The sequence below is a fragment of the Lissotriton helveticus genome, chromosome 5_1 (genome assembly GCF_964261635.1).
Source record: "Lissotriton helveticus chromosome 5_1, aLisHel1.1, whole genome shotgun sequence".
Lineage (NCBI taxonomy): Eukaryota > Metazoa > Chordata > Amphibia > Caudata > Salamandridae > Lissotriton > Lissotriton helveticus.
Genome location: NC_136065.1, coordinates 1,916,720,901 through 1,916,744,440, shown reverse-complemented (window position 1 = coordinate 1,916,744,440; position 23,540 = coordinate 1,916,720,901). Strand labels below are relative to the sequence as shown.

Genomic DNA, 23,540 nt, shown 5'->3' with positions numbered 1-23,540 from the left:
CATGTTCTCTGCCTAATTTTGCTACAATGTCAAAGCTTGCATATCCAAAAGTAAAGCTGTAAATCTAGAGTCATCGGGAAAATGTACCTTTCACAGACCACTCTAACACTGCCTTTATCAAGGATTCCCTTCTGCAGAGAATTTCCTGTTGCAAAGCTCAAAAGAAAACACTTGTCTTCCCGTGTCTTATACAAATATTGATATTTAAACAAGATCAAACAATAATTCGGACTTGAAATTGCAGTAGGAAAAGTTTATTTAAAAGCAAGAGCGAGAGGAAGCAACATGCTGTTAACTTTTGTTTGGAGTGACACAATTATATAAAACATTGACCTCGAAGTGAATCTTACATTTTTTAAGAGAGAAAGTGCACATTTATGAAAGCATTTATAGCGCTCTTTTCCGACAGATTCACTGACAAGCAACCTCTTTGGGAATCTAGGCCTCCTCTACTTCTCCTGTACTGTCTTCTTTTGAGAAGAAACAACTTTGCCATCGACCAAGTCTTCAACGATTGTTGTAACGTGGCGGGATCGGTTTATTTCTGAAAATGAGAGAGTGAAACAAAGGGGCTCAGTCTTCCGAACATCTCGTCAACCCGCACTTTTGCTAACTTTTCATATTTATTCGGAAAAAAACAAATTTAAATGCAGTACGAGGAAATCATTGTTTTGTTGCAGAAGATTTTAAATTTGTCCTCAGTGTCTCCGCTCTTATGTAAAAGAGAACTTGCATATGTTAGGAAAATTTGCTCAAGAGATAAACTTAGAATCATAGAATTATTGAATGGAGAGCCACTGCTTAGACCATCATACCACACAACCTGCGTTCTTATCCTTCTTATAATATTGTACTACGATACTGTGCACCATTGTGTTCATCCATTTCCGAACATGTGGCAGCGGATCGATGGCTCTACCAATGCTCTTGAGTGCCTTAATTCATGTCTGACTACAGGAGCTGTACCTCTATTTTTGCCCTTTGGGTGCTTGAATCACTGTGTTCAACCCAAGACCCATAGCTCTTCTGTTATATTAATACTCCTGGATCATTGTGTCTGACCCTTGGCATGGCAGAAGAAAACTGCTGAACTAACGTACTTGGAATACACCTATCACTGCGTCCAACCCAAGCCATACTACAAGACACATTGCCGTATGGATGCACTTGGACTACAAGGATCACTGCGTTCAACCCAAGCCGTACTGCAAGAAACATTACCATACGGATGTACATGGATTACAAGGAACCATGGCATCCAACCCAAGTTTACTACAAGACACATTGCTGTACGGATGTACATGGACTACAAGGATCACTGGCATCCAACCCAAGCCGTACTACAAAACACAATGCCGTACGGATGTGCTTGGAATACACCGATCACTGCGTCCAACCCAAGCCATACTGTAAGACACATTGCTGTGCGGATGTACTTGGACTACAAGGATCACTGCCACCAACCCAAGACATACTACAAGACACATTGCTGTGCGGAAGTACTTGGACTACAAGGATCACTGCGTCCAACCCAAGCCATACTACAAGACACATTGCTGTGCGGATGTACTTGTTGTGCATCGACCACTTTGTCCGGCTTCAGTCACAGTACAGGAGTGCATGGATCATTATGTCAAATGCCAGTCATAGTACAGAAAATATTGCAGCCGCAGTACAGGAAACATTGCTGCACTGATGTGCTTGGACTGCATGGATCACTGTGTCCGACTTCGGCTGTAGTACAGGACACATTGTTGTATTGGTGTACCTAGACTGCATGGGTCACTGCGTCCGACTTCGGCTGTAGTACAGGACACATTGTTGTATTGGTGTACCTAGACTGCATGGGTCACTGCGTCCGACTTCGGCTGTAGTACAGGACACATTGTTGTATTGGTGTACCTAGACTGCATGGGTCACTGCGTCCGACTTCGGCTGTAGTACAGGACACATTGTTGTATTGGTGTACCTAGACTGCATGGGTCACTGCGTCCGACTCCAGCTTTAGTACTAGATCACTGTGTTGACAGCCTTTCATGATTCACCCTCATAGTAGAGTTTACCTTGTTCTCCTGGGGTCTCGCATTAATACATTAAAACCCGATAACTGATAAACAAGTGGTTAAAGAACAACTACCTTGGTGTTACTAGAGCACTCTTTGCAGAAGACAAGCTGTTGTAAAGAGCATTTTTACAGTTGTTAGTTTCAAGATCACTGTTGAGATGTCGAATATCGCCCTGCACATATATTGTGACCATAATTAATATTGACTTCCACTCCTGGTTCTTATTTTACACCCTTTTGAGTTCGAAACCTCTGCATCAGCACCAGGCCAGTGACACTCACCTCGGCTATGGGGGAGTAAGATTCTTAGAACTGATTAACATTGCTGCAGGTTCTTTTAGTGTTCTGAATAACTGCAAAGTCCAACAATAAATAGAAAAGCATGCCTTCTCTTCCTTAGAACCTCACTTTCTCTCCCCTCTAATTTCTGCAATAGTTCTCCTATGACAAATATATGCATACACTTATACTTCATAAAGTGAGTGGTAGGTTTGTTCTGAAAGCAGAAATCCCTTTAGGGAACAGCACACAAGCTTGAAATTAAAGTTGTAACTCTGCTTACCTTTGACTTGCTCGACAGGTCTGCTCCTGTGAATGATGAAACAAGGAGCATTGGTTATTGCCACAGTAAGAGGTGTCAGAAGCATGTCCCCTGGGTGAATGCTCATGAGATGGAAACAGCACAAGCATGGACCCGAAGGGTGGAATGTTCTCTGATCTCAAATATGAGAAGGTCTTCCCAGTGGTCAACAAACACCTTGGTACAAAAACCCTGAGGTTCATCACATACCACCATAAAGACCAGCTGCTAGGAGCGGTCTGTCTGATAATCCCACTGCGAGCTTGAATCGGGCCTGTGGAGATGGCTGGGTCCCCACTGCGCTGAGGCCAACCCTGTCAGCTCTCCAGTGACAATCTAAAGTAGCCAGAAGAAATCACGCTCATCAAAACACTCGCTCGCCCCTTTACTTCCCTCACTTAACGGGAATGTACTCATTATGGCTAGTAGATAAATGATCTTTTTGTTTCGGTTTTTTCCACTTTTCTGCTGGCTGTTAGTGCCAGCAGCCTGAGTTAAAAGAGCCGGTGCTTTGCAGGAGTTGTTTATTCCCTCTCCCAGGGCTAGTTGAATTCACCAATGAGTGAGTAGGGTGCTGGGTCAGGACACCCAGCGGGGCAGGAGGCTGGCAGCCACGAAATGAGCGTTCTGATTGGCTGGCCAGTCCCCAACATTCGATAAAGGGCGCACACAGTTTATTCTCTTCACGTACACACGCACCCGTAAACTCCCATCCACAGTCATAGGTGCAGGGTTAGGGGTTGGAAGGTGGGTGGGTGTTTCCTCGAGAGAGTGGGGAGGTGACTGCCCATTGGAAGTGAACAGTTGTGCAGTCCCAGTCAAATGATCTTGAACCACCTTGACAATGTCATGTGCAAACGTAAACATTAAAGGTATATTAAAACTGTAACTCTCAGGGCCCTAGCTTCGCGATCTAGCTCAGCTTTATTATTGCTCTTGCATAGTCTGCCATCTGCCTTCGTAGCCTAGTGGCAACAGTGTCAGCTGTGAAACCAATGTCCCAATCCTGGCTGCACGCCTTGGCTACATTGTGTGGTCTTGGGGACACTCGTTCATCTCCAGGTCCCTTCGTTCCATTACTTGGTAAACTCAGGAGCTCTTGGTCATGGGCGGCTCTAGGCTCATGGTGGCCCTGAGCAGGGAGCATAGGTAGGGCCCCCCGGAAGAGGGGGTCCGGGTGGGGCGGAGCCCCCCCGGAGCTCAGGAGGGGTGGGGTCAGGGTGTTAGGAAGTGGAACAGAGCCGGAGGCCGCCAAATCCCCTGCCAGGGACCGCCACGCAAATATGTATCCATCCTCAGAGGATTATTATATTAAGGATATATATTGGCGTGGAGGCCCCTGGAGTTTGGTGGCCCCTGTGCAGGTGCACAGCTTGCACATGCCTAAGGCCGCCCCTGTCTTGGTTAAGTACTAAACCCCAGTGTTACGCACTACACCCACTCCTCTAAAGACTTCCTTCACGCACACTTTGGTGACATGGAGAAGTAACATCCCCAGGGTGAGTGAGTCCTTACCATTCCTCGCCGCCCAGCAGGCGCCGGTAGGTGTCGATCTCAGCCTCCAGGCGGGTCTTGATGTCCAGGAGCAGCTTGTACTCCATGCTCTCACGCTCCATGTCCACTCTCAGCTCGTTCAGCTGGCCCTCCAGGCTTCCTACAATGGTCTGGATCTGCCCCAGCTGGGCACAGTAGCGCCCCTCCGTCTCTGCCAAGGTGCACTCTAGTGCTGATTTCTGTTAGTGAAGGAGATGCAAATGGAATGGTACATTCGGTTATGACATTTCATTATATCTTGATAGGGTTAGCACATAGCGCTTTGAAGTCAAGTTAGTCATTTGATAAATTGAGTTCTCAGGCATGTCTAGAAATGCTGTTTCATATATACATGTTGATACATAAACACCAAAAACAGACAAAGCCCAGTGGACCAATCTGGAGCTGGAGACAATGTTTATATAGCTTCTAGAACTGCAAATCATCACCAGATGATGCATTCACAACTTAGCACTATCTCCAGCTGTCCGGAATAATTTATGAATGACTTGCAGAATTGAAAAAATAGTCCAGGTGTGATCTATTGAACTGAACGCAATAGTCAAGAAATGCCCTAAAAAAATTGACACAGTACTCCTGATGTGGATTAAAAAATACTCCAGCAACAGCTTCAAGAGCTGGAAAAAATTCTGGTTACGGCATCCAGAGCAGGAGATGACTCAATACATCGCTTCTAAGATGGCTTCTAAAATCCTTCACCAACCACCTTTTGGGCTCAACTCTCACAGGTAAACTTATACCTGAAGTCTAGGTTTATACCTAAAGTCCAAGGTCCCAATTCACAAAGATAAACCTGAAGTCCAAGATTACCTTTGTGAATTGGACCCTTAGACTTAAGGTCTAAAATAGAGATGGGCGGAACTCGCGGAGTTTCATTCCGCGGAATTCTGCAGAGGTACATGAAAACTCTGCAGCGATATTCCACAGTGTTCTGTGAATGGACAAACATCGGCACTTTGTGCTGCTTTCACTGATTCTTAGCACCTGGAGCTTGTTCCATGCTGCAAAATGAGTGCAAATGGCACCACGCAGTGCACCAGACGGTGCTGCTACTCTGCTGCCACTTGAGTAGAGTTTCTACTCGAGCAGAAGCTCAAAATCTTGTCAAGTGCCCTCCAGCACCCGAAAATCACTCTAAGGAATGGCAATTTTCAATTGTGTTTGCCAACATACCTTTGGCAAGCCACACACCAGAAAAAACTCCACCATAGGGCAGTTAGCCGAGTTTTTCTGGAGCTCATTATTACAGGTGTAACGGGGAGTGGCTAAAAGTCAGCGAATTCTGCCAGTGTAACCACATTTTTTTTGCCTACCCCTAGTCTAAACTTAGACTTCAGGTCTATGTTTACTTTGTGCATTGGGCCCAGAGAGCCTGGATATGACCTTTCAATCAAAATTTGTGCTATAACAAGCACCTAACTAGCTGAAAAATATAATCCTCTTAAACATGTGCTGGGTCACGATTGCTACAGTAAATTTCATATGCATGCTCAAAGAATAGTTTAAAAGTGATAACTAGTGCTCATGAAAGAAAGCTGGTGAGAGACACCTCAATTTTGAGCCCCGGTTTGAGTTTTAAAAAGAAAGTGTATTCGTGCATAGATTATTGTCGTAACTATTGTGGTAACTATATTTCGCGTAGCTTTCTGTTTTATTTCTGCTTACGCTCACCATGTAGCCTTTTCGCGCTGGAGAGTTTGTTAACCATTAAGTGTAATGGGGTAACCCTGTAACCCTCAGAACCCGGGCGAGTAATTAAACAAACAATGATGGTTCTGTCGGGAAGAGCATTTCAATTGAACACAGCAATTAATGCAACAATTTACTTATATATCTCATAAAGGATATACACGGATTAAACAAACAAATAAATAAACACTGATCCCAATGGAAAGAAAGTTAATCTTTAGTATTCAAATCTCTCTTAGATCTTAATTCAACAAAATATTAGGTGTGCTGTCCAATATACAAAAAACATATACTGTGAATACACAAGGTGTGTAGGTCGTGAGTTTGACAGATGAAACAACATATATACATAAAATGAAAGGTTTTCAAAGTATCCACTGCAAAACACAATAGTCTTTAAGGGATTGAATTAATTATTTTGTTCCTTGGGACTTAGTGCAGTCGGATGTGTAGCACAGTACGTCGAGTTTGTTAAAGCAGAAATATCTCACAATGATAGGCAGCTGTGAGAGAAAGGTGTGCAAGAAAATGCATGATTTTTATGCTATGAGTTATTTTTAAAGCGTGCATACACTAAAATGTCATGGCACTGAAATAACCTGTCCTTGAAATATTGAACTGAATCAGTTAATTAGTAAATGGGAACGTTTTGAAGAGCTTCCTGCAGTGAATAAGGAAGGTTCTGACCAGAGAGACAAAGGAAGAGAAGTTCAAGTTCTTCTGGCAGTAACTGAAAAGGCATGATCCCCAAAAGTTATATTTTTTGTTCTGGTGGTTGGTAATAGGTGTTAAATGTTGTATCCTAAAGCCTGCATATACTTTAACCAGCTAAACTTGAATACAATAACATCCGGGGAAGTTTAATAAACAACTCTATGGACAATGACCATGGCCTTGATTATAGGATTCAATTTTATGAAATTGTGTGGCGTCCACCAGCGTACTAATTGAAAGCTGTGCGGTAGGGCAAGAGATGAGGGACACCCAGAACAAACCCAAACATCAACTGAGTGTCATCTGCAAACATGTAGACTCTTGCATCACCTTGATTTAAAAGTTGCGCTAGTGGACACATGTAAATGTTGAATACAAGAGGCAATAATATTGATCCTTGAGGACATCACAAATGAGAGCTTTGGGCTTAGACATGTAGGGTGGAAGTATAACTATTATATGGCGACCTGTCATATAATAAATCAATCTACTCAGGATATTGCCTGAAATAGCTATTAAGTTTGAACAACCGAATAGTGCGATCAGTGGTTTCAAGTGCTTCAGAAAGGTCCAAAGGACCAGGGCGTCAGTACAACTAATCGTCCACCAGCCCACAAAGGTCATCCAAGACCAAGCCTACAGCTCACTTTAATCTGCCCTGAAACACACCTGGGAAGAGTCCAGGATGCAATTTTGTAGTGACTTGGGTTACGACGTCTTTGTGGGCTATTAATATCAGCCAGATACAATAGAGGGAGAATGTTGTCCAGTGTATAACTATGTGTTCTCATACAAGTTTTCTTCCACATGTTTTGGAATTTGATGGAAGGCGAGTTATACATACTAATAATTTAGCAGCGATATTGGTCTAAAATTATTTAAGACAGAAAAGAGAGATTTCATCTCATGATATGATAACAATGGGTCTATCTTGGTTATAAATATCACAAAGGACCATATTGTGATTCAGACGACCCCCTAAACACACGTATTAATTGAGGTTCTCATGATAATTACTTTTCCTAAGTGAGGAGGAAGTCTGTCCCCTAAAATGCATTTGCTCACTCCATATGCATAATACCAGTGTATAGCTTTCAAAAGTGTATGCGCCTTTCTATATTTGTCCACTAGATGTCAGTAACACACTATTATACTTCTGCATTCCTGCCTTCAAATTCAGTAGGGAATGCTGCGGTGTCATAACCAGTTTGCAGCCTGTAGCAAACAAGTAGATGATGCACGTGAAGTTTTAGTGTTCTGATAAATATCCAGCTTAAGTGCATACAAAGATTCATGAGGTGGAAAGAATGTTACAAAAATCTGCCATTTGACAGTTATTAAGACGTTTAAGGTATCTTCTCTTTGCATATTTGTTCTTTAGTCAAAGATTCTACATAGTCTCAAGCAATGCCCTTGCTTAGTACTTTTTCCAGGGAAGCATTATAATATTTTCAGATATTATAGTCATATATGTTGTATATAGGAAGAGGTGAGGCCCCGCGGCCAGGGTGACTGACTGAGGAATCTGGGGATCACAATTCGATCCCCGGCGCCAGCGGCAGATTAGCCCAGCACCATGTGGCTCTGGGCAATAGCTTGCTTTATCTTCCCGACGGCCCCCAGCGCCTAGAGACCCTTAAGAGTGATTATTCACGCTTCATAAATGTGGATTATTATTATTATTATTATTATCATCAAAGACTGCTACTCCGACGTTGACTTCGAGTTTGGTGGCAGTCAATGCATTGGGTAAAATCTCCTCTCTTCAGATGGGCTGCTTAATGTATTCCTCCTCCAGCAATAATGGATTAAACAGGTTGTTTTCAAGGCAAACATAGCATAGGAATGATGGCACCTTGCATGTATCATCCGTGCCTACGGTATCAGCAAGGGAAGAAGAGAATGACGTCTGTAGCCAGAAGGATGCCTTACACAATTCGGGGCATATTTGCAAGGGGATTGCGCAACAGAAACATCTCTTTTACTGACTTCCTGTGGTGCAATACCCTGCTCCATGTTTACAAAGGGGTGTTCAGCCACTTTTTGTGGCTTAACGTGGCTTTGTAAATATGGTACCCTTTCATGCAGTTTTCTTCATGAAAGGGGCATGCAATGGGTGTTGCTGTGGCCGTTCCATCAAGCATTTTTGACGCTGCCCCAGAGTTTCAAGGCTGTGTAAATCTGAGGCAGCGCCAAAAACAAATGCCCTGCAAAAGCAGGTGTTAGAATGGGGCAACGAGCAGCAATACTTTTGCAGCGCACAATGCATTTTACAGCACACATAGAAAGAGCAAAACAGCATTAATGTCCCTTCCCCTCATTAAATAATGATGATTTGCTACTTCTATGTGTGCTGCAGAATAGAAGTAACAAATCGCCATTATTGATTGCTTATGTGCAGGAAGGGACACCTTCCTGTACATAGACAAGCACTCCCTGCAACACAGGCATCCTTGCACTATGGCGCAAGGGTGTCTGTGTTGGTGCTAGGCAAATATTTTTAACACCAGCGCTAGGAAAAACATAGGGTGCGCCGTATTGTTGTAAATACGGCACATCCCTGCGTTTGGAAATGGTGGAGCGCAGCTCTGCAAATTTTGACGCAGCTCTGCACTCCACCATTTCCTTGTAAATATTCCCCTACCTTTCTTTTCAGGGTGCAAGTTCTTTACACTGAATTTTATGGCTTCTACAGCCCTGATTACAAATGTGTCGATGTTTTCCAACCACTGAGTAAACTTTGTAAGTGTTTGACAAGGATTAGGAATTCAGGGTTGTTTGGTATTTACTGCACCCGATAATCACTAACAGGTAGATGCGTCAAGCATTTTTGCGAGCGCAAACGGTGCGAATCGCAAAATTCGGCCGTTTCCGCCCGCAAAAATGGCATTTGAGATGCATCAAGGGTTCATGCATTCGCAATTTAAGAATTCGCAAATAATTGCGAGTTCTCAAATTGCGATTGCATTTAAGGAATCGTAATTTGCGATTCCTTAAATGCAATGCATGAACCATTCCAAGATTGCGAATTCACAATCTGGGGTCGCTATTTACCGCGAATCCAAACTACGTGGTAAAAAGCAAAAACTTAGAAATATGCACTTTAGTGCATTTTTCTAAGTTGCATATTACACACACACATGTCCTTGGGACATGTGTGTGCGCAACACCAGTGAACATTACCATTTCAGGGGTGCAACAGGGTGTCCTTTGGACACCCTGGCACCCTTGAAATTGCGGCACATTTGCGATTCGCTAATTGCTAATCATTCATTCCTATGGGCCTTTGGGCCCATAGGAATGAATGGGTAAGCCATTCCTTATTTGCAATTAGCGAATCACAAATAAGGAATCAGTAGGAATCGCAAATAACATTGCGATTCCTACATGCTTCCCGTTTTGAGAGTCTTTAATGGCGATTCCTTAAAATTCGCTATTAAGGACTCGCAAAACATAACTTTGATTCATCTGGGGGTAAGTGTGTTAAACAAGTCAACTCTTCATTACATTGTTCTCTTTTAATATAAATACAGATTTGTTATATTACATAAGTTGCTCTTCTCTGTTCTAATTTATTCAGTACGTGTAATACTCTGTAATGTTTATTACTGTTACATTGAATTTACTATGTATTTTGTTGTTGCTTTCTGAATCTTAAATAAAAAACATTTAACAAAAAAAAAAAGCCTGCCCTAATTTAACAGGAGAAAACAGTATACAGCATTATCATAACACGTGGATTTTAGTGTGACAGCACAAAACTCTGCGTGTTACCCAAACACTGGGAATAGGTGCTATTTATTGCACCGAATAAAGTATGAACCTCTGGGAGTCAGTGTTTTTCAAGTGCGATAAATAGTACCAATTTCTCTGACACACTTCTAATCAGGACCTATTTAAGGCCCACTCCCCCACATGCATCAATGTTATTTGCATTCGCAAACGGTGCGATTCGGAAAAATCGGCCGTTTGCGAATGCAAAATCCGTTTTTGGGATGCATCAAACTTTTGTGCATAATTCGCTATTTTTAGCATTTCTAAAAAATGCGAATGCATTTAAGGAATCGCATTTGTGCGATTCCTTAAATGCAATGCATCATTTTTTTTAAAATAGCGAATTTGAAAATTGGAAGTGCAAATTAACACGAGGTTGACCCTTGTGTTAATTTGCGAAAATTGTTAAAAAAGCAAAAAAAAGCATTTTTAAAACTTGCATGTTACAGACACAAATGTCCATAGGACATGTGTGTGTGAAACATCCACTTAAAAATACATTTCAGGGGTGCAGGGGGGGGTCCTTTGGACACCCCCCCTGCACCCATGGAATGCATGAAGATTATGCGAATTCTAATTTGCGAATTCGCAATTCCCATTGATTCCTATGGGCCTTTTGGCCCATAGGAATCAATGGGAAATGCGAATTAGCAAATTAGAATTAGCATAAAATTAGCGATTCGGTAAAAAATGCGAATTTTACCGAATCGCTAATATTATTAGCAAATATTCATGCATCCCGTTTTGCGAATTCTAAATTGCGATTCGCTATTTTTCGCAATTTAGAATTCGCAAACGGCCGGGATGATGCATGTGGGTGTAAGGGGCATATTCACAATGACAGGCGATAACTATCGCCAAAGTCAATTATCGGCAGAAAAGCACTGCCTAACCCCGATTATTATCGCCGTGATATCAGGGTATTCTCAAGCCCGCGCTACATGGCGATAATAACAGTGAGCGGCGGAAAAAACAGGCGACAACAACATCGCAGTAGTGATAGGTATTTCTGCGTTAGCAGGCGATACCTGTGGATCGGCACATCAGTGCCAGAAAACTCCCATCTCAACTCAGGCGATATCGCATTGCGAACATGGCCCTACAAATATTAGGATGTGAGGGTTAGGATGTCAAGTGAATAACAAATGCAGAAGACATTGTTTGGTTCGTTTAACAATTGGCAGGCAGCCTGAAAGACTGCTGTGTCAACAGAGGCCCTTTCCCCGACCTCTGTACCCCCGCTCTATTGAAAGACCGCGCCAGCCAGCACATACAAGTGATAGATGAAAATGCATTCACGGGTGAATGCTGAGGGGTTGGCAGGTTATTAAAAAACACCTAAAGCAGCTGTTTCTGAAACATGGACTAGTTATGCACCAACTAGCAAGGCATTGTTTGTTTACTCCTTCTGGGTCTGCCCTGGGGGGCCTTGTTAATGTGGTTGGCAACAGAAGGCAAATATAGCGGTGGGTGTTGTGACCCTCATGGGCATCGGAGCTGCATGATCATTTCCTCCATGGAATCTATGGGTCTTTACGTGTGGCTCTTGGCTGGGCTCCCTTTCATGCTGTGGGTAGTCGTCCTGCTTAGCACCAGTAAAAGGCAGGTGTAAAATCCCTTGTTCTACAGCGGGTTATCCCCTGTCTTTGCTTCGCTTCGCAGATCTGGCAGTTCGCTTTGAAAGTGGTGTTGTGGTTTTCTCGTGTGTTTTGCACAGGAACGCCTACTTTGCATCTCATTAGTGTTAGTTGGTGGTGTCCACGAGGAGATAAATTGGGGGCAGTTATCACGGGAATAATGGCGTTGTCTCCAGTTTGCACCAGCTTGTGAATGGGGTGTTAAATCTATCTCCACGTTTGCTGAGTTAAGGTGGAGATAAATTGGAGTTAACTCCTTGTGAATATGCCCCTTAGTGGATCTGGATATCTGAGGGCAAACAAGACAGCCACAGGGTAAAATTCTAGGTGCATTCATTCAACGTTTCATCCTTACAAGGCTGATACAGTGAATGCCATTGAGCTGGGTTAAATCTTGTTATTTACAGTGGAGCAAGCACTATATGAATACAGGTTTCAACTGATCTACATTACACCTACCATAGCCAGCTGGGCCTGCAGATCAATTTCCAAGGTCTGGAAGGTCCTCTTCAGCTCTGTGATCTGGTTTATATTTGTCTGTATCAGATCAGTGTTGCTGGTGATCTCTTGCTTCAGCTCACTGGTCTACAGGCAAAATAAAAGCACAAAAAGGTGGCCATTCTATGTATATGGAATTTATGTTTTTAGAAAAACTTCCTGGTACGATTTGCAAGATGTATTTACCCTCTGGATGAATTGCTCCTCAGCCTCCCTGCGGTTCTTATCAGCCATCTCTTCGTATTGATATCTCATCTCATTGAGAATCTTCAGCAGGTCGATGCCCGGCGCCGCATTCATTTCCACAGTGACGTCGCCCTTGTTTCCTTGGTAAGCCTTGATATCCTGGAAAAGTTTAAGAGACAATCGAGAAAGACAAAATTATACAGGAAATGAAGAACAATTGAATTTATAAAAGCAGTTTAATAATTTTAAAAAAAACATAAAAAATATTCTTAAAAATATCAAACAAATAAAATAACACTAAGAAGACCATTTTTAAAGACCATCTAAAACATATAAAAAATATTATAATGGAAAAAATATAGTGCTTTCAGAGCAAAATCACTCGTGGTTTTTCATAGCCGACAGAGACTTTCTATTTCACTTGGTGCATTGCATTCGATCTTGTCTGAACAAGTGGCTGCTGCAATTCAAAAAGCAGACATGTTTTTATAGAATTTTGGGAATCTTTGATTTACGCAGGCCAATTATTATCTTGTAAACTTGAAAGGAATTGTTTGGCAGATAGCCTGGCCATGGTAAAGTTGTGCACTCCAGACGAATTAAAGTTCTACACTTTTCAGCCTCACCCCTTTTACGAAGCTGCCCTTTTGCACCCAGTGCACCGCCTACTTTCTGGCTGTCTTGCCCATCCTCCAGCTTTCCTCATCCCCTTTAATCAAGTGCAGGAAAGGGTTGTCTCATGTAGAGCTATTAAGACCGACTCTTTCGGCTAACCACTGACCCTGTCAAGGATTCTCATTTAAATGTATTTTTGGCAAAAAAATGTTTATGTGGATATCATAAAATATGGCATAGATACGGCCCTTATGGATTCAGGCTAGACGCCACTTCTTCAATGTGATATTTCACTTTTGAGAAGAAAAAGGAGGACACCTCTTACACCTTGCTGCCTCATCTCATAATCAAATGTACCCTTTCCACTGATCAGTCCACCAGCTGATTGGCCCTATTACTGTTCATCCTGTTGTATTATGTTCATAGATGGAGCACCATCTGGTGTGGACCCCAGTAACAGTAGTACCATGTCAAGCATGGGAACAGCAAGAAATTTGGGGAGATGTTTAAAGTATTACATATATGTGGATTTCTTTCAAAATCCAGGTGGATACCCCATGCAGAGGTGGTGCAACCACAAGGTTTCTGACAGCAGACATCTCTTAGTAAGGCGAATGGTACTCCGCCAGAGGAATGGTGGCCATAGTGTCTGCTGACTTCATTGGACAGGCGGCCACCAAGCTATAAATGACCTCTCAAAAGGTCACTTAGAATGAACTAAGTACATTGTGTCAAACACATCCAAGCAATATTGAAGATAATACCTTGCTTGAAAGTCTGTGGAAGGTTGATACATAACCCTAGGGCATAGGGAACATGGGGCTTTATTTCGACCCTGCGGACAGACCTTTGTTCTGCCAGGGACGGGCAGTTCATGCCCCCATCATCCTAGCAGAGGACTGTCCACCTGATTTTGAGATCCCCGTCTGCCTTACATGGATCTACATGCAGTGAAGGGAACCACTGCAATGGTGGCTCCATCACAGAATTGCAGTTTGCCCGAGTGGGCGCCATGGTTTAAGCGCATGTCCAGCACATTTTGTTTGTTTGGAGAAAATAATCCCAAGATAGGAGTTTGTTTCTTTTTCTAACAACAAGTAAATGGCCAGATGCATAAGAAGCTTTTTCTCTGTGCGTGGGAACCATTTAATATTTTCCCTGCCAGTTTCCATCATGCCTTGCATCGCACTCATGGGAAAAAAGAACGAGTGATCCTTGTCCCACCTTCAAATGGGTGGGACGACCATCACTGTGACCCACTGCTCTGGTGGTAGATGGACGTCTGAGTGAGAGATCACAGTCGGCAGCAAGGCTCAGCTAATGATATCTCAGTGGTTCTCTCGACTCTCTTAATAGAATGGAGGACCTGCGGGTGGGGAGAGGCGGAGAACTGGTGGTTTATGGGGGTCCTTGGCTGACCAAAGCCTACATGAGGCTCTAAGATGGGAACAATATAACTAAAACAGGGGACACAACAGAGAGAAAACACATACACTGGAACAGGGAACAAAATCACATTGGGTCATGGGCTAAATTGCTGCTAGATCAGAGAGCCTGTTGAGGGATAGAACACATTGGAACAGTTACCCACCCCAACACAGGACGGGGCAGTGAAGATAAAAATTCATAAAATTACTACATTTTTCATTATGCTAAATGAGCAAAATTCTCAGTAATTACCATTATGCAATTTCGCATATCTTTTTTAAGAGAGCACACACCTGGCATAAAAAGTTACTAGATACTAGATGAAGACTGTTTTGCACAGAAAATGTCTTGCCGAGAGAGATTTTCTGCTATAACCAGTCTCCTACAAATGTTATTATTTGAGGTGTGTGCTCACTTAAAAATGTCATGTGGGATACCAACAAACCACATCATTCTGAAATCGTAATTTCATGAAACTTTGAATATACCTAATTATGACATGGGCCATGGAAATCACCCAGTCAGGAAGTACACAATCAAGAAACACACAATACTGACAGACACCAAGAGAGGAAGTTAATGCAAGGTCCAATTTCCCGATCAGAGCCACTGACGTTTGGAAACCCCACACATTTTAGCAGACAGCAATCTGCAAACTGGAACTCCGAGCAGCACCAACAGACCAAGGAAATAGAAACCTGCTGTAAAAACGTACAATATAACACGGCACGCTTCCCATGGCTGATACCGTATTCCTTAGCCAGCCCTCTGCTTGCGTACAAATCTCCTGAGAGGGGTTGCGTTTCTGTGAATTTATCAGGACACCGAAAGTTTTCTAAAGTCCTTGGACGTTATTCACATGAAAGCTAATCCATATAACTATAGACACCACTGGATTCTTCAGATGAGAAGAGGAGACTCGCACCTGGTTTCCTTGGTGGGTTGGTGATCTCTAGTACTTACCTCCTCATGGTTCTTCTTCAGGCAGAGCAGCTCCTCGGTCAGTCTTTCGATCTCTGACTCCAAATCTGCCCGGGAGAGGGTCAGCTCATCCAATACTTTACGCAGACCACTGATATCACACTCCACGTTGCGGCGTAGGAGCGCCTCACTCTCGTACCTGTTGGGAAAGCACACAGCAATGGCATGAGATGGTGTGAGCCAAGGAGCTGATGTTGACTGGGTCAACAGTCATGAAGTGTGGTCCAGGAGCAGACATTCTGCGCGTGGAAAGTGGGATGTTGGCAAGTAGCCTTACCTAATGTGCTTCAATGAGGCGTACATTTGGAATTTGGCTCTAATAAAAATACCTTCTTTTCATCCAGTAGTGCATATTAGCAAAACTTACCACTTCAAATAAGCAAACCCATTGGTAATTAAGTTATTGACGAAGGAGAGCAAGACACAGAACTGCTCAGCAGTAATTGCCTAACTAAGTGAGCTACCTTACCTGATATCCCAAAATTGTTTCAAACAGAATGGAGCTACATGTTATAGATTAATTAAAACCTACGTAACATGTGAATTTAAAGGCCCAAGGATTTTAATGTGTCTTACTGTTTTTTAAGTGGAGGCCGAGTGGGCTGCTTAAAGGATGGTCTTGTCTAGACACTCTCAGTCATGTGGCCAGCACATGTGACAGGCACTGGCCCAGCTCTTCCATTCTTAAAGGCACTGGCCAGTTCTGTAACCTCCTGCTTCCGTGCAGGCCAATAAGCCTTTGCATTGGTTGAGATGAGGTGAAGTTGGTGACTCTTCTCAAGTGACCTTTGATGTAATGTAATGTAATCTTAGTTCCAGAATTAATTGTTGAAAGTAATCTTGGCGCAATAACTGTACCTTTCTCCGCTGTAATTGCAGAGGTACTTGGAACACCCTCCCCCCTTTCCCTATAAAACCTATTTTTGTGAGATGAGTTAGAAACTGTTCGATATTATTCAACCAAAGTGGAAATTTGCATATTGTTCGCAAAGGATCTCTGTAACATCAAGGGAGGCCATAGAAACAAATTGAAATGGCGAGCCAAGCACATTGAGAGAGGATAATTCCACAGTAAAGAAACATTGCTGAATGAAAAATACTGAAGTTTGTGAGGTGAGCCACTCTGGAAAACACTTTCCAACCAGCTCATATCCCTATGAGGCAGGCTTTGCAGAAGAGACATTAGTTTGAAGGCACATCAAGTTAGGGTCTGAGAAAAGGTACAGTCATAAAGAACTACGGGGTTGTTGTGGGGGTCTCAAGAAACTCTCTGAATGTATGACTGTTCTTCATAATCTCATTCCCCTGAAAATTGCCCCAAGCCCCAGTTCTCTCTTTCCTCCCTTGTCGATGATGAGCTTCTGTTGATTGTTATACTTACTTCATCTTGAAGTCCTCAGATGCCAACTTGGCATTGTCAATCTGGAGGATCACCCGGGCGTTGTTGCAGCTTGCGGCAATGATCTAAGGAACAAAAGACATAGAGGTGGTGATCTCATCTCCAGGAAACTCGCAGAAATAGGTTCTTCCCTTTTGGCAACTAACACATGATGATATCCTATGCAACTTAATTCAGTAGATGTGAAAAAAGCAGTCTGCTTTTCTACAATCTGAAGACTCTCCTTGCTCACGATTATTTTTGTTGTATGCAGGGTACGTTTCATTTGGCCAAGACAATGTGAACATATGTGGTATGGCTCACACGGGTTGCCTCTTCAGGCAAGTGTGTCATTTGAAGAAATGTTTAACCAATGCTGCATCATGTGACCAACATTTATTAATTTTTATATTTTTAAGATCATGAAAGAAGCGAACTCATTCTTGAGCACTGGAGTTTATTGCTCAAAGTTTTCTATAAATGAAAGATGGGCAGAGCGTTTTAGGGACAGGGTAGAGGTAAGAACTGCGGGGTATCTAGGCCAAATCAATAGCAATACAACAAAAAACGGCCCTTTACTCATCTGCAGTACTAAAATGTACATGTGTGCATACAGTATGAACTCTACTGTAATCCAGTAATACCATAGATGTAAAGAAGGGGCTCCAGGAGGACCAGATTTTCAATAGATGTTCAATATAAAGATTGCCTATAAAAATGAGTTGTATTTGAAATCATTTAATGCAAATTTATTTTATTTGGAAATCCTGAAAGCCTATCTTGGATCTAGCTCTTTTGCGCTGGCCTCTCCTGAGCTAGAGGAATATTGAATGAATGAATACCACTTGTACAGCGCGCAGCTGCTTCTATTAAATAATTTGTTATCCAAACGTGATTTACCCCCACAAGCATCAAGCATTTTTGTAGTCGCAAACGGTGCGATTCCTTAAAATCGGCCGTTTGCGAATGCAAAAGTGCTTTTTGGGATGCATGAAGCAATTTTAGAATTCGTAACATGTGTGCGAATTCTAAAATTGCGGGTGCTTTTAAGAAGTCGCAGATGTGCGATTTCTTAAAAGCAATGCATCATTTTTTTAAAAAGTGAAAATTCGCAAATAGGGTGCCAAATTTACCGAGTGGTTGAACCACTCGGTAAATTTGGAAAAAGTGTGTAAAATGTGTAAAATTTTTTTTTTTCAACATTTATGTTACGGACACACATGTCCTTAGGACATGTGTGTGTGCAACATGATGCGAAAAATACATTTCAGGGGTGCATGGGGGGGTCCTTTGGACCCCCCCCTGCACCCATGAAATTTTCTAAGTGCCACTCGCAATTTCCATTGACTCCTATGGGCCTTTTGGCCCATAGGAATCAATGGGAATTGCGAAAATTAAGTTAAGAAATCGGTATTTCTTTGGGATTCGGTAAAAATTGCGATTTTTACCGAATCCCAAAAGAATACCGAAAATATTGATGCATATCATTTTGCATTTCTTAATTTGCGATTCCTTATTTTTCGCAAATTAAGAAATGCAAAAAGACACAATGATGCATGTGGGGGATTGTACCTAATATTTCAGAATCTGTTTGAATGGGACACATCATCAAAATGACACAGTAGCAGCAGAAACATTAGTAAAGTGTCAAAAAGCTTCCTTTCTCTTTTCCATTGCTGCATTAGTCTGATGTGCACTAACAAGTAGCGTACAGGATCTGAAGTATCTGACATAACGAAAATCAGTTCAGTTTCGTTGCATCTTTTTGACAAATGCACTTCCTAGTTCAATTCATTTATGTGTTTCTTTTGTTTACATGTTCTTTATAGGGGAAGTAACATTTACCCGTTATTTACTCTCCAATTTCAACCCTACCACTTTATTCCTTTTCTCTTAACTGTTTATTTTTTTCATTAATCTCTAATCCTCCGTTCTCTCGTTCCACACTCCCTCCTTCTACACTGTCTCTTACCAAAGTAAACGGTTTATATTTAAAAAAAATATATTTTCATTACTGTTTGCTTTGTTTAACCTGCCCCTCCCACCAACTCCTCCCTTCAAATGCCTCACCCCTACTATTCCATGCCGGTGCTCTTTTCACTCTTTCAGTGCTGTCAATATTCCATCCTTCCTCTTCCCCTGTGTCCTATTCAAACTGTGACTGCTGTAGAAATAGAAAAGAGATTACACCGGCCCAGTTTACTTCTTGTATCTGTTTCTATTTTGTCTGCTTGAGTTATTTTCCTGCTTGGCTTTTATTTTCGTTAGTTTGGCTAATTCTCGAAAACTTCTGTTTTATTTTTAAATTATTTTTCCCTCTCCTAACCAAGACTCCACGCGAAACAGTTAGGGGCATATTATCAAGGGGCTTTATCTCCGCTTTTTTGGCTTTAAAAGCCAAGAAAGCAGAGATAAAATTATCTCCCTATTACCAAGCTGTCGCTAACACCAGTTAGCGACAGCTAATAGGAGATAGTGACCATCTTGGGCCCCGCTTTGCATGTCAGTGATATTTATCACTAATGACATGCAAAGTGGGCGTGCCAAGATGTTAGCGACTGAAAACAGTCGCTAACATCGCTATCTCCTATTACCAACTTTTGGAGATATTCGCGCTAAGCGCGAATATCTCCAAAAGCTAACACCTGCCCTGAGCAGTTCTTAGCCATGTTATCCAATGGGAGGTGGATAACATGGCTAAGAGCATTTGCTCGATAATGCATGAATATCGCTGACTTTTCAGCGATATTCATGCATTGCGGCCGTTTTTTATCGCATTTGCGATAAACCTTGATAATAGCAAGGTTTATCTGCGATAAAAATCGCCGATGTGCGGCGATAATTTTTGTCTCTAAACAAGTTAGAGACAAAAATTATCTCTATTGGTTGGTAATATGCCCCTTAGTTTCTTTCTGTGTCATTTTCCTAATTAAGGCTCGATCATCAGTTATTCTTTAAAACTGCTTTTTTGAAAAGGTTTTCAAATAGTTTTCTTCAAGCAGGTATTCTCTTACCTGGCACAACAGCCTTCTGTTTTGTTTTTCACTTTCCTGCGTTTTTTCCCTCATATACATATTGTGAAGACCATTATAGTTCAATATTATAATACACCTAGCTCTAAACTCCACTGTCAGACCTCATTTCACTATCAGTGTTTGGATTTTACTGGCACTTCTACTGTCCTTCCATTATGATGTCACAGGAGGTTTCACCTCTTTAGTTTGTAATGCCTTCCTTCACTAGACACAACCACTGTCTTTCAAAACCTTATTTCCTATCTGAGGAGAACAAGTCAACAATGGGAGAACCACACATAAGTTGTCCTTCTTCTTGAATGATAAATGCAAATCTTGGACCTGTGTTATACTCAGTGACCCAGAGGCATAAATCAGGCACGTTCCCTGTTCATCAGGATTGGAAAAATCCAATAATCTCACTGGTCCTTTGCATTTTATTGAAACATTCTATTCATATCCTCCATTATGTCTGATCAACTCCCTCCTAGTTTGGTTAGCTGGGACCTAGGGTCAGACAGATATCTATCCCTCATCAATTTCACCCCCTTGGGTACTGAACGAATTCCACGATGTTATGGCAAATATAGGTGGACACCACCCGAAGAAAATTCCATTTGAAAAGTGGTAAGTGCTGCACATTACTCATTATTTTAAATACATATCAAGTTTTTTGTAAACGCTTACCCCCAATATTCCATGTCCACAAGGAAATATGGAACAGAAAGGTATCTCCAACACCTGACCAGGAGCAGTCGCAGAGGTGCATTTTTAGGGTTTAGAGTAGAAAATCATAGTGCAGTGTACTTCTAAAAATCTCACTACGAGGCCTTCTTTTTTTCTCCTAACATTCTGTTCCATTTGGTACATGTGTACAAACTTTTTAAAATAAAATACTAATATTTTTTTTTCTCCCAAAGACCTTCATACTTACGGTGGACCACTTGTGTGGTCATTCCAAGCTCACCCCAATTGAGTTCACTGCTTTGCCTGGGATAAAAACAGTCTAATGAGAGAAAGGATTCCTACCTGGTTCTTCAAATCTTCAATGACCTGGTAGTATTTACTGTAGTCTTCAACCTTGGGTCCATAGATAGCTCCAGGTAGGTGCTTCTCATACCAGTCCTTGATCTTGCACTCCAGCTCGGTGTTAGCCTCCTCCAAGGAGCGCACCTTGTCCAGGTAGGATGCTAGGCGGTCATTGAGGTTCTGCATTGTTACCTTTTCGCTGCCCGAGAGTAGACTGTCCCCATAAGCATAACTTCCTCCAGAGCTACCACCAAAGACCACGCTATCACTGCCACCAAACATACCAGCAGAGGTGCTGCTGAAGCCTCCACTAAAACCACCACCAAGGTTGGCACCAGGAATGCCAGCTGTGAATCCCCCTCCAGATCCGCCTTGTAAGCCCACACTCTGGCCTCCTCCATAGACACCAGTGGAACTGCTTCCCAAACCACCAGTGCCACCATAGAGAGAGCCACTACCTAGCCCAGAACCCATGCTCTGCAATCCCCCAAAAGATGATCCACCGCTGTGCACAGAGGTCCTGATAGACCTGGTGCCATGTGAAGAACCATGCTGAGATGCAGATTTCAAAGACATGGCGTACAGCGAGTGGGGAAACTCTGGCAAAGCGGTACTAGGATCTAGCAAGCTGAATGTGCAACTGAGTGATGTTTCTCTCATTATATACCAAATTAGGAAGGTGTTTCATGGCTGCCGTCCACGGCGCCTTTCATCAAAAGGGGGTTTGCCAACGTAGTATTTTTGTGCCCATAATTGTATATGATGAGTTTTTAAGTTAATAACTAACTCCATTGGGTCATTTCTTGGAGCCGCACAAGTAAGTGCCTAGGGGTGGATTCTTTGATAAAGGATAGAGACAGGCGGAGTACTGATGCTGTTTTATTGAAATAATCCCTTTAATTGAGTTGAGTAATCCTCTTTTATTATATATTTTTGCACAATTTTTTGAAGTGAGAGAGCTGCATTGAATACACCAGGTGAAACCTATAATGCTTAGGATTCATATAAACCTTAATTGTCTCTTATATGACAGGACGACCATTTCTGGATAATGAAAGGCTTGCATTAAAGTGGGAGCTATGCCTAATGAATAATAATGTCGCACCCTTTCACAGCCGCACCCCCCTCAGCTTGCACCATCACTACATGGATCACTGGGAAACGACGTAGGAAGGGACAGCACTAGTAATTTAAGTAATTATGCTGACAGACAACCTAATTTTGCTCACTGTTTCTTAAAATGGCACAAAATGTATACTTCTTCTGTTTTCTCTAATTCACACAGATTCCTGCAAAAGACCCTACCTTCTCCTAAAGCACAGCTCTCCATAAATTAAACCAAACAGACTTATTTTAATAGTATTTGTTTACAGTTCTGCTATATTAATGAGCCTGATATACATGTGAAAGGTTTCATCACTTACGAGACTTTTTGTAATAATGATGACACCTTTTTATTGTTGAAATATCTCTATCGAAGTTAGGCGTCTCTTAGTGAGACCAGTGATTAAACTGGTGGAAAAGGAAACAAGAGAATATTGCACCTTTAATTGAGTTTTAAAGGAATTAATTGATAAATTCTTTGGCACATAATTAGACATTGTACATTTAAACAGTGTTCTATGTACATGCACAACTACTGAATTTGTACTGGAGACTTTCAATCTAAGGTATACTTTATATACGATTTCTTTCAATATTGATTGCAAATTTAAACCTACCTCTAAAGAAAATTGAGAATTGTGCCTTCTCTCCAATTTAGCTAGGTTCTTTTTCCTCTTGATTTTCTCAAAGTATTGACTTTATCCATATGTTTGGACTCTGTGCATTCTTACACTTTATTTGACTGCAACTAATATAGATATTTCATCACTGTGATTATTTATAACAATCATTGACAAAAATACTTACAGAGTAAGTGATTTAATAAATGTAATATGCCTCAACTAATGAGGGTGGGTGGAAATATTTTATAAGACGGCATCATAAGAGTGCTTGTCGAAGCTGTGCTAGAAATTGTTGTTATACTCAAAACAGAAAATGAATGTGCAAGTAACTGTTTGATATGTGTAATTATCAATTCAGACTTAAATTAAAATAATGGATATAGGCAAACAGTTTTTAATTGCTTCACCTCTGCATGCCAATCCTAACTCTTATATGTCCTTATTCTAAAAATGATTTTGCATGAAGCATGATTCGCAAAGCTACTTGCATTTGGAATCTATCCTATGAGTGCAAATTATTGGATTGCAATGTTTGCAGGAGAATGCCTTACATTCTTAAATCCTGTTACTCTCATAGAATATTAACTCACAGTTGCGTAATATTAAATGGGAATAAATTCCATGCAATTAGTGGAAGTTAGTATTTCAAGGTGTGATATACATATGCTTCA

General features: G+C 41.8%; 1 protein-coding gene across 1 annotated transcript; it reads right to left on the bottom strand.

Annotated features, from left to right (window-relative positions):
* Positions 1–238: 238 nt before the first annotated feature.
* Positions 239–21,758, bottom strand: LOC144756017 (keratin, type I cytoskeletal 12-like). Its single transcript, XM_078645490.1, has 8 exons — positions 21,143–21,758; positions 17,103–17,185; positions 15,704–15,860; positions 12,698–12,856; positions 12,473–12,598; positions 4,161–4,378; positions 2,628–2,653; positions 239–544 (listed from the first exon to the last, which is right to left on the bottom strand). Exons 1-8 carry the CDS (start codon positions 21,716–21,718, stop codon positions 450–452), a joined length of 1,440 nt encoding a protein of 479 aa, XP_078501616.1. The 5' UTR covers positions 21,719–21,758; the 3' UTR covers positions 239–449.
* Between the last annotated feature and the right edge of the window lie 1,782 nt (positions 21,759–23,540).

Excerpts from the sequence above, each read along its gene's own strand:
- LOC144756017 (XM_078645490.1), bottom strand. The coding sequence starts at position 21,718 with ATGTCTTTGAAATCTGCATCTCAGCATGGTTCTTCACATGGCACCAGG. Across the intron at positions 17,186-21,142 it reads TTGAAGATTTGAAGAACCAG|ATCATTGCCGCAAGCTGCAA; the intron begins GTAGGAATCCTT and ends TTTGTTCCTTAG. Across the intron at positions 2,654-4,160 it reads CTGCTGGGCGGCGAGGAATG|GAGCAGACCTGTCGAGCAAG; the intron begins GTAAGGACTCAC and ends CATCATTCACAG.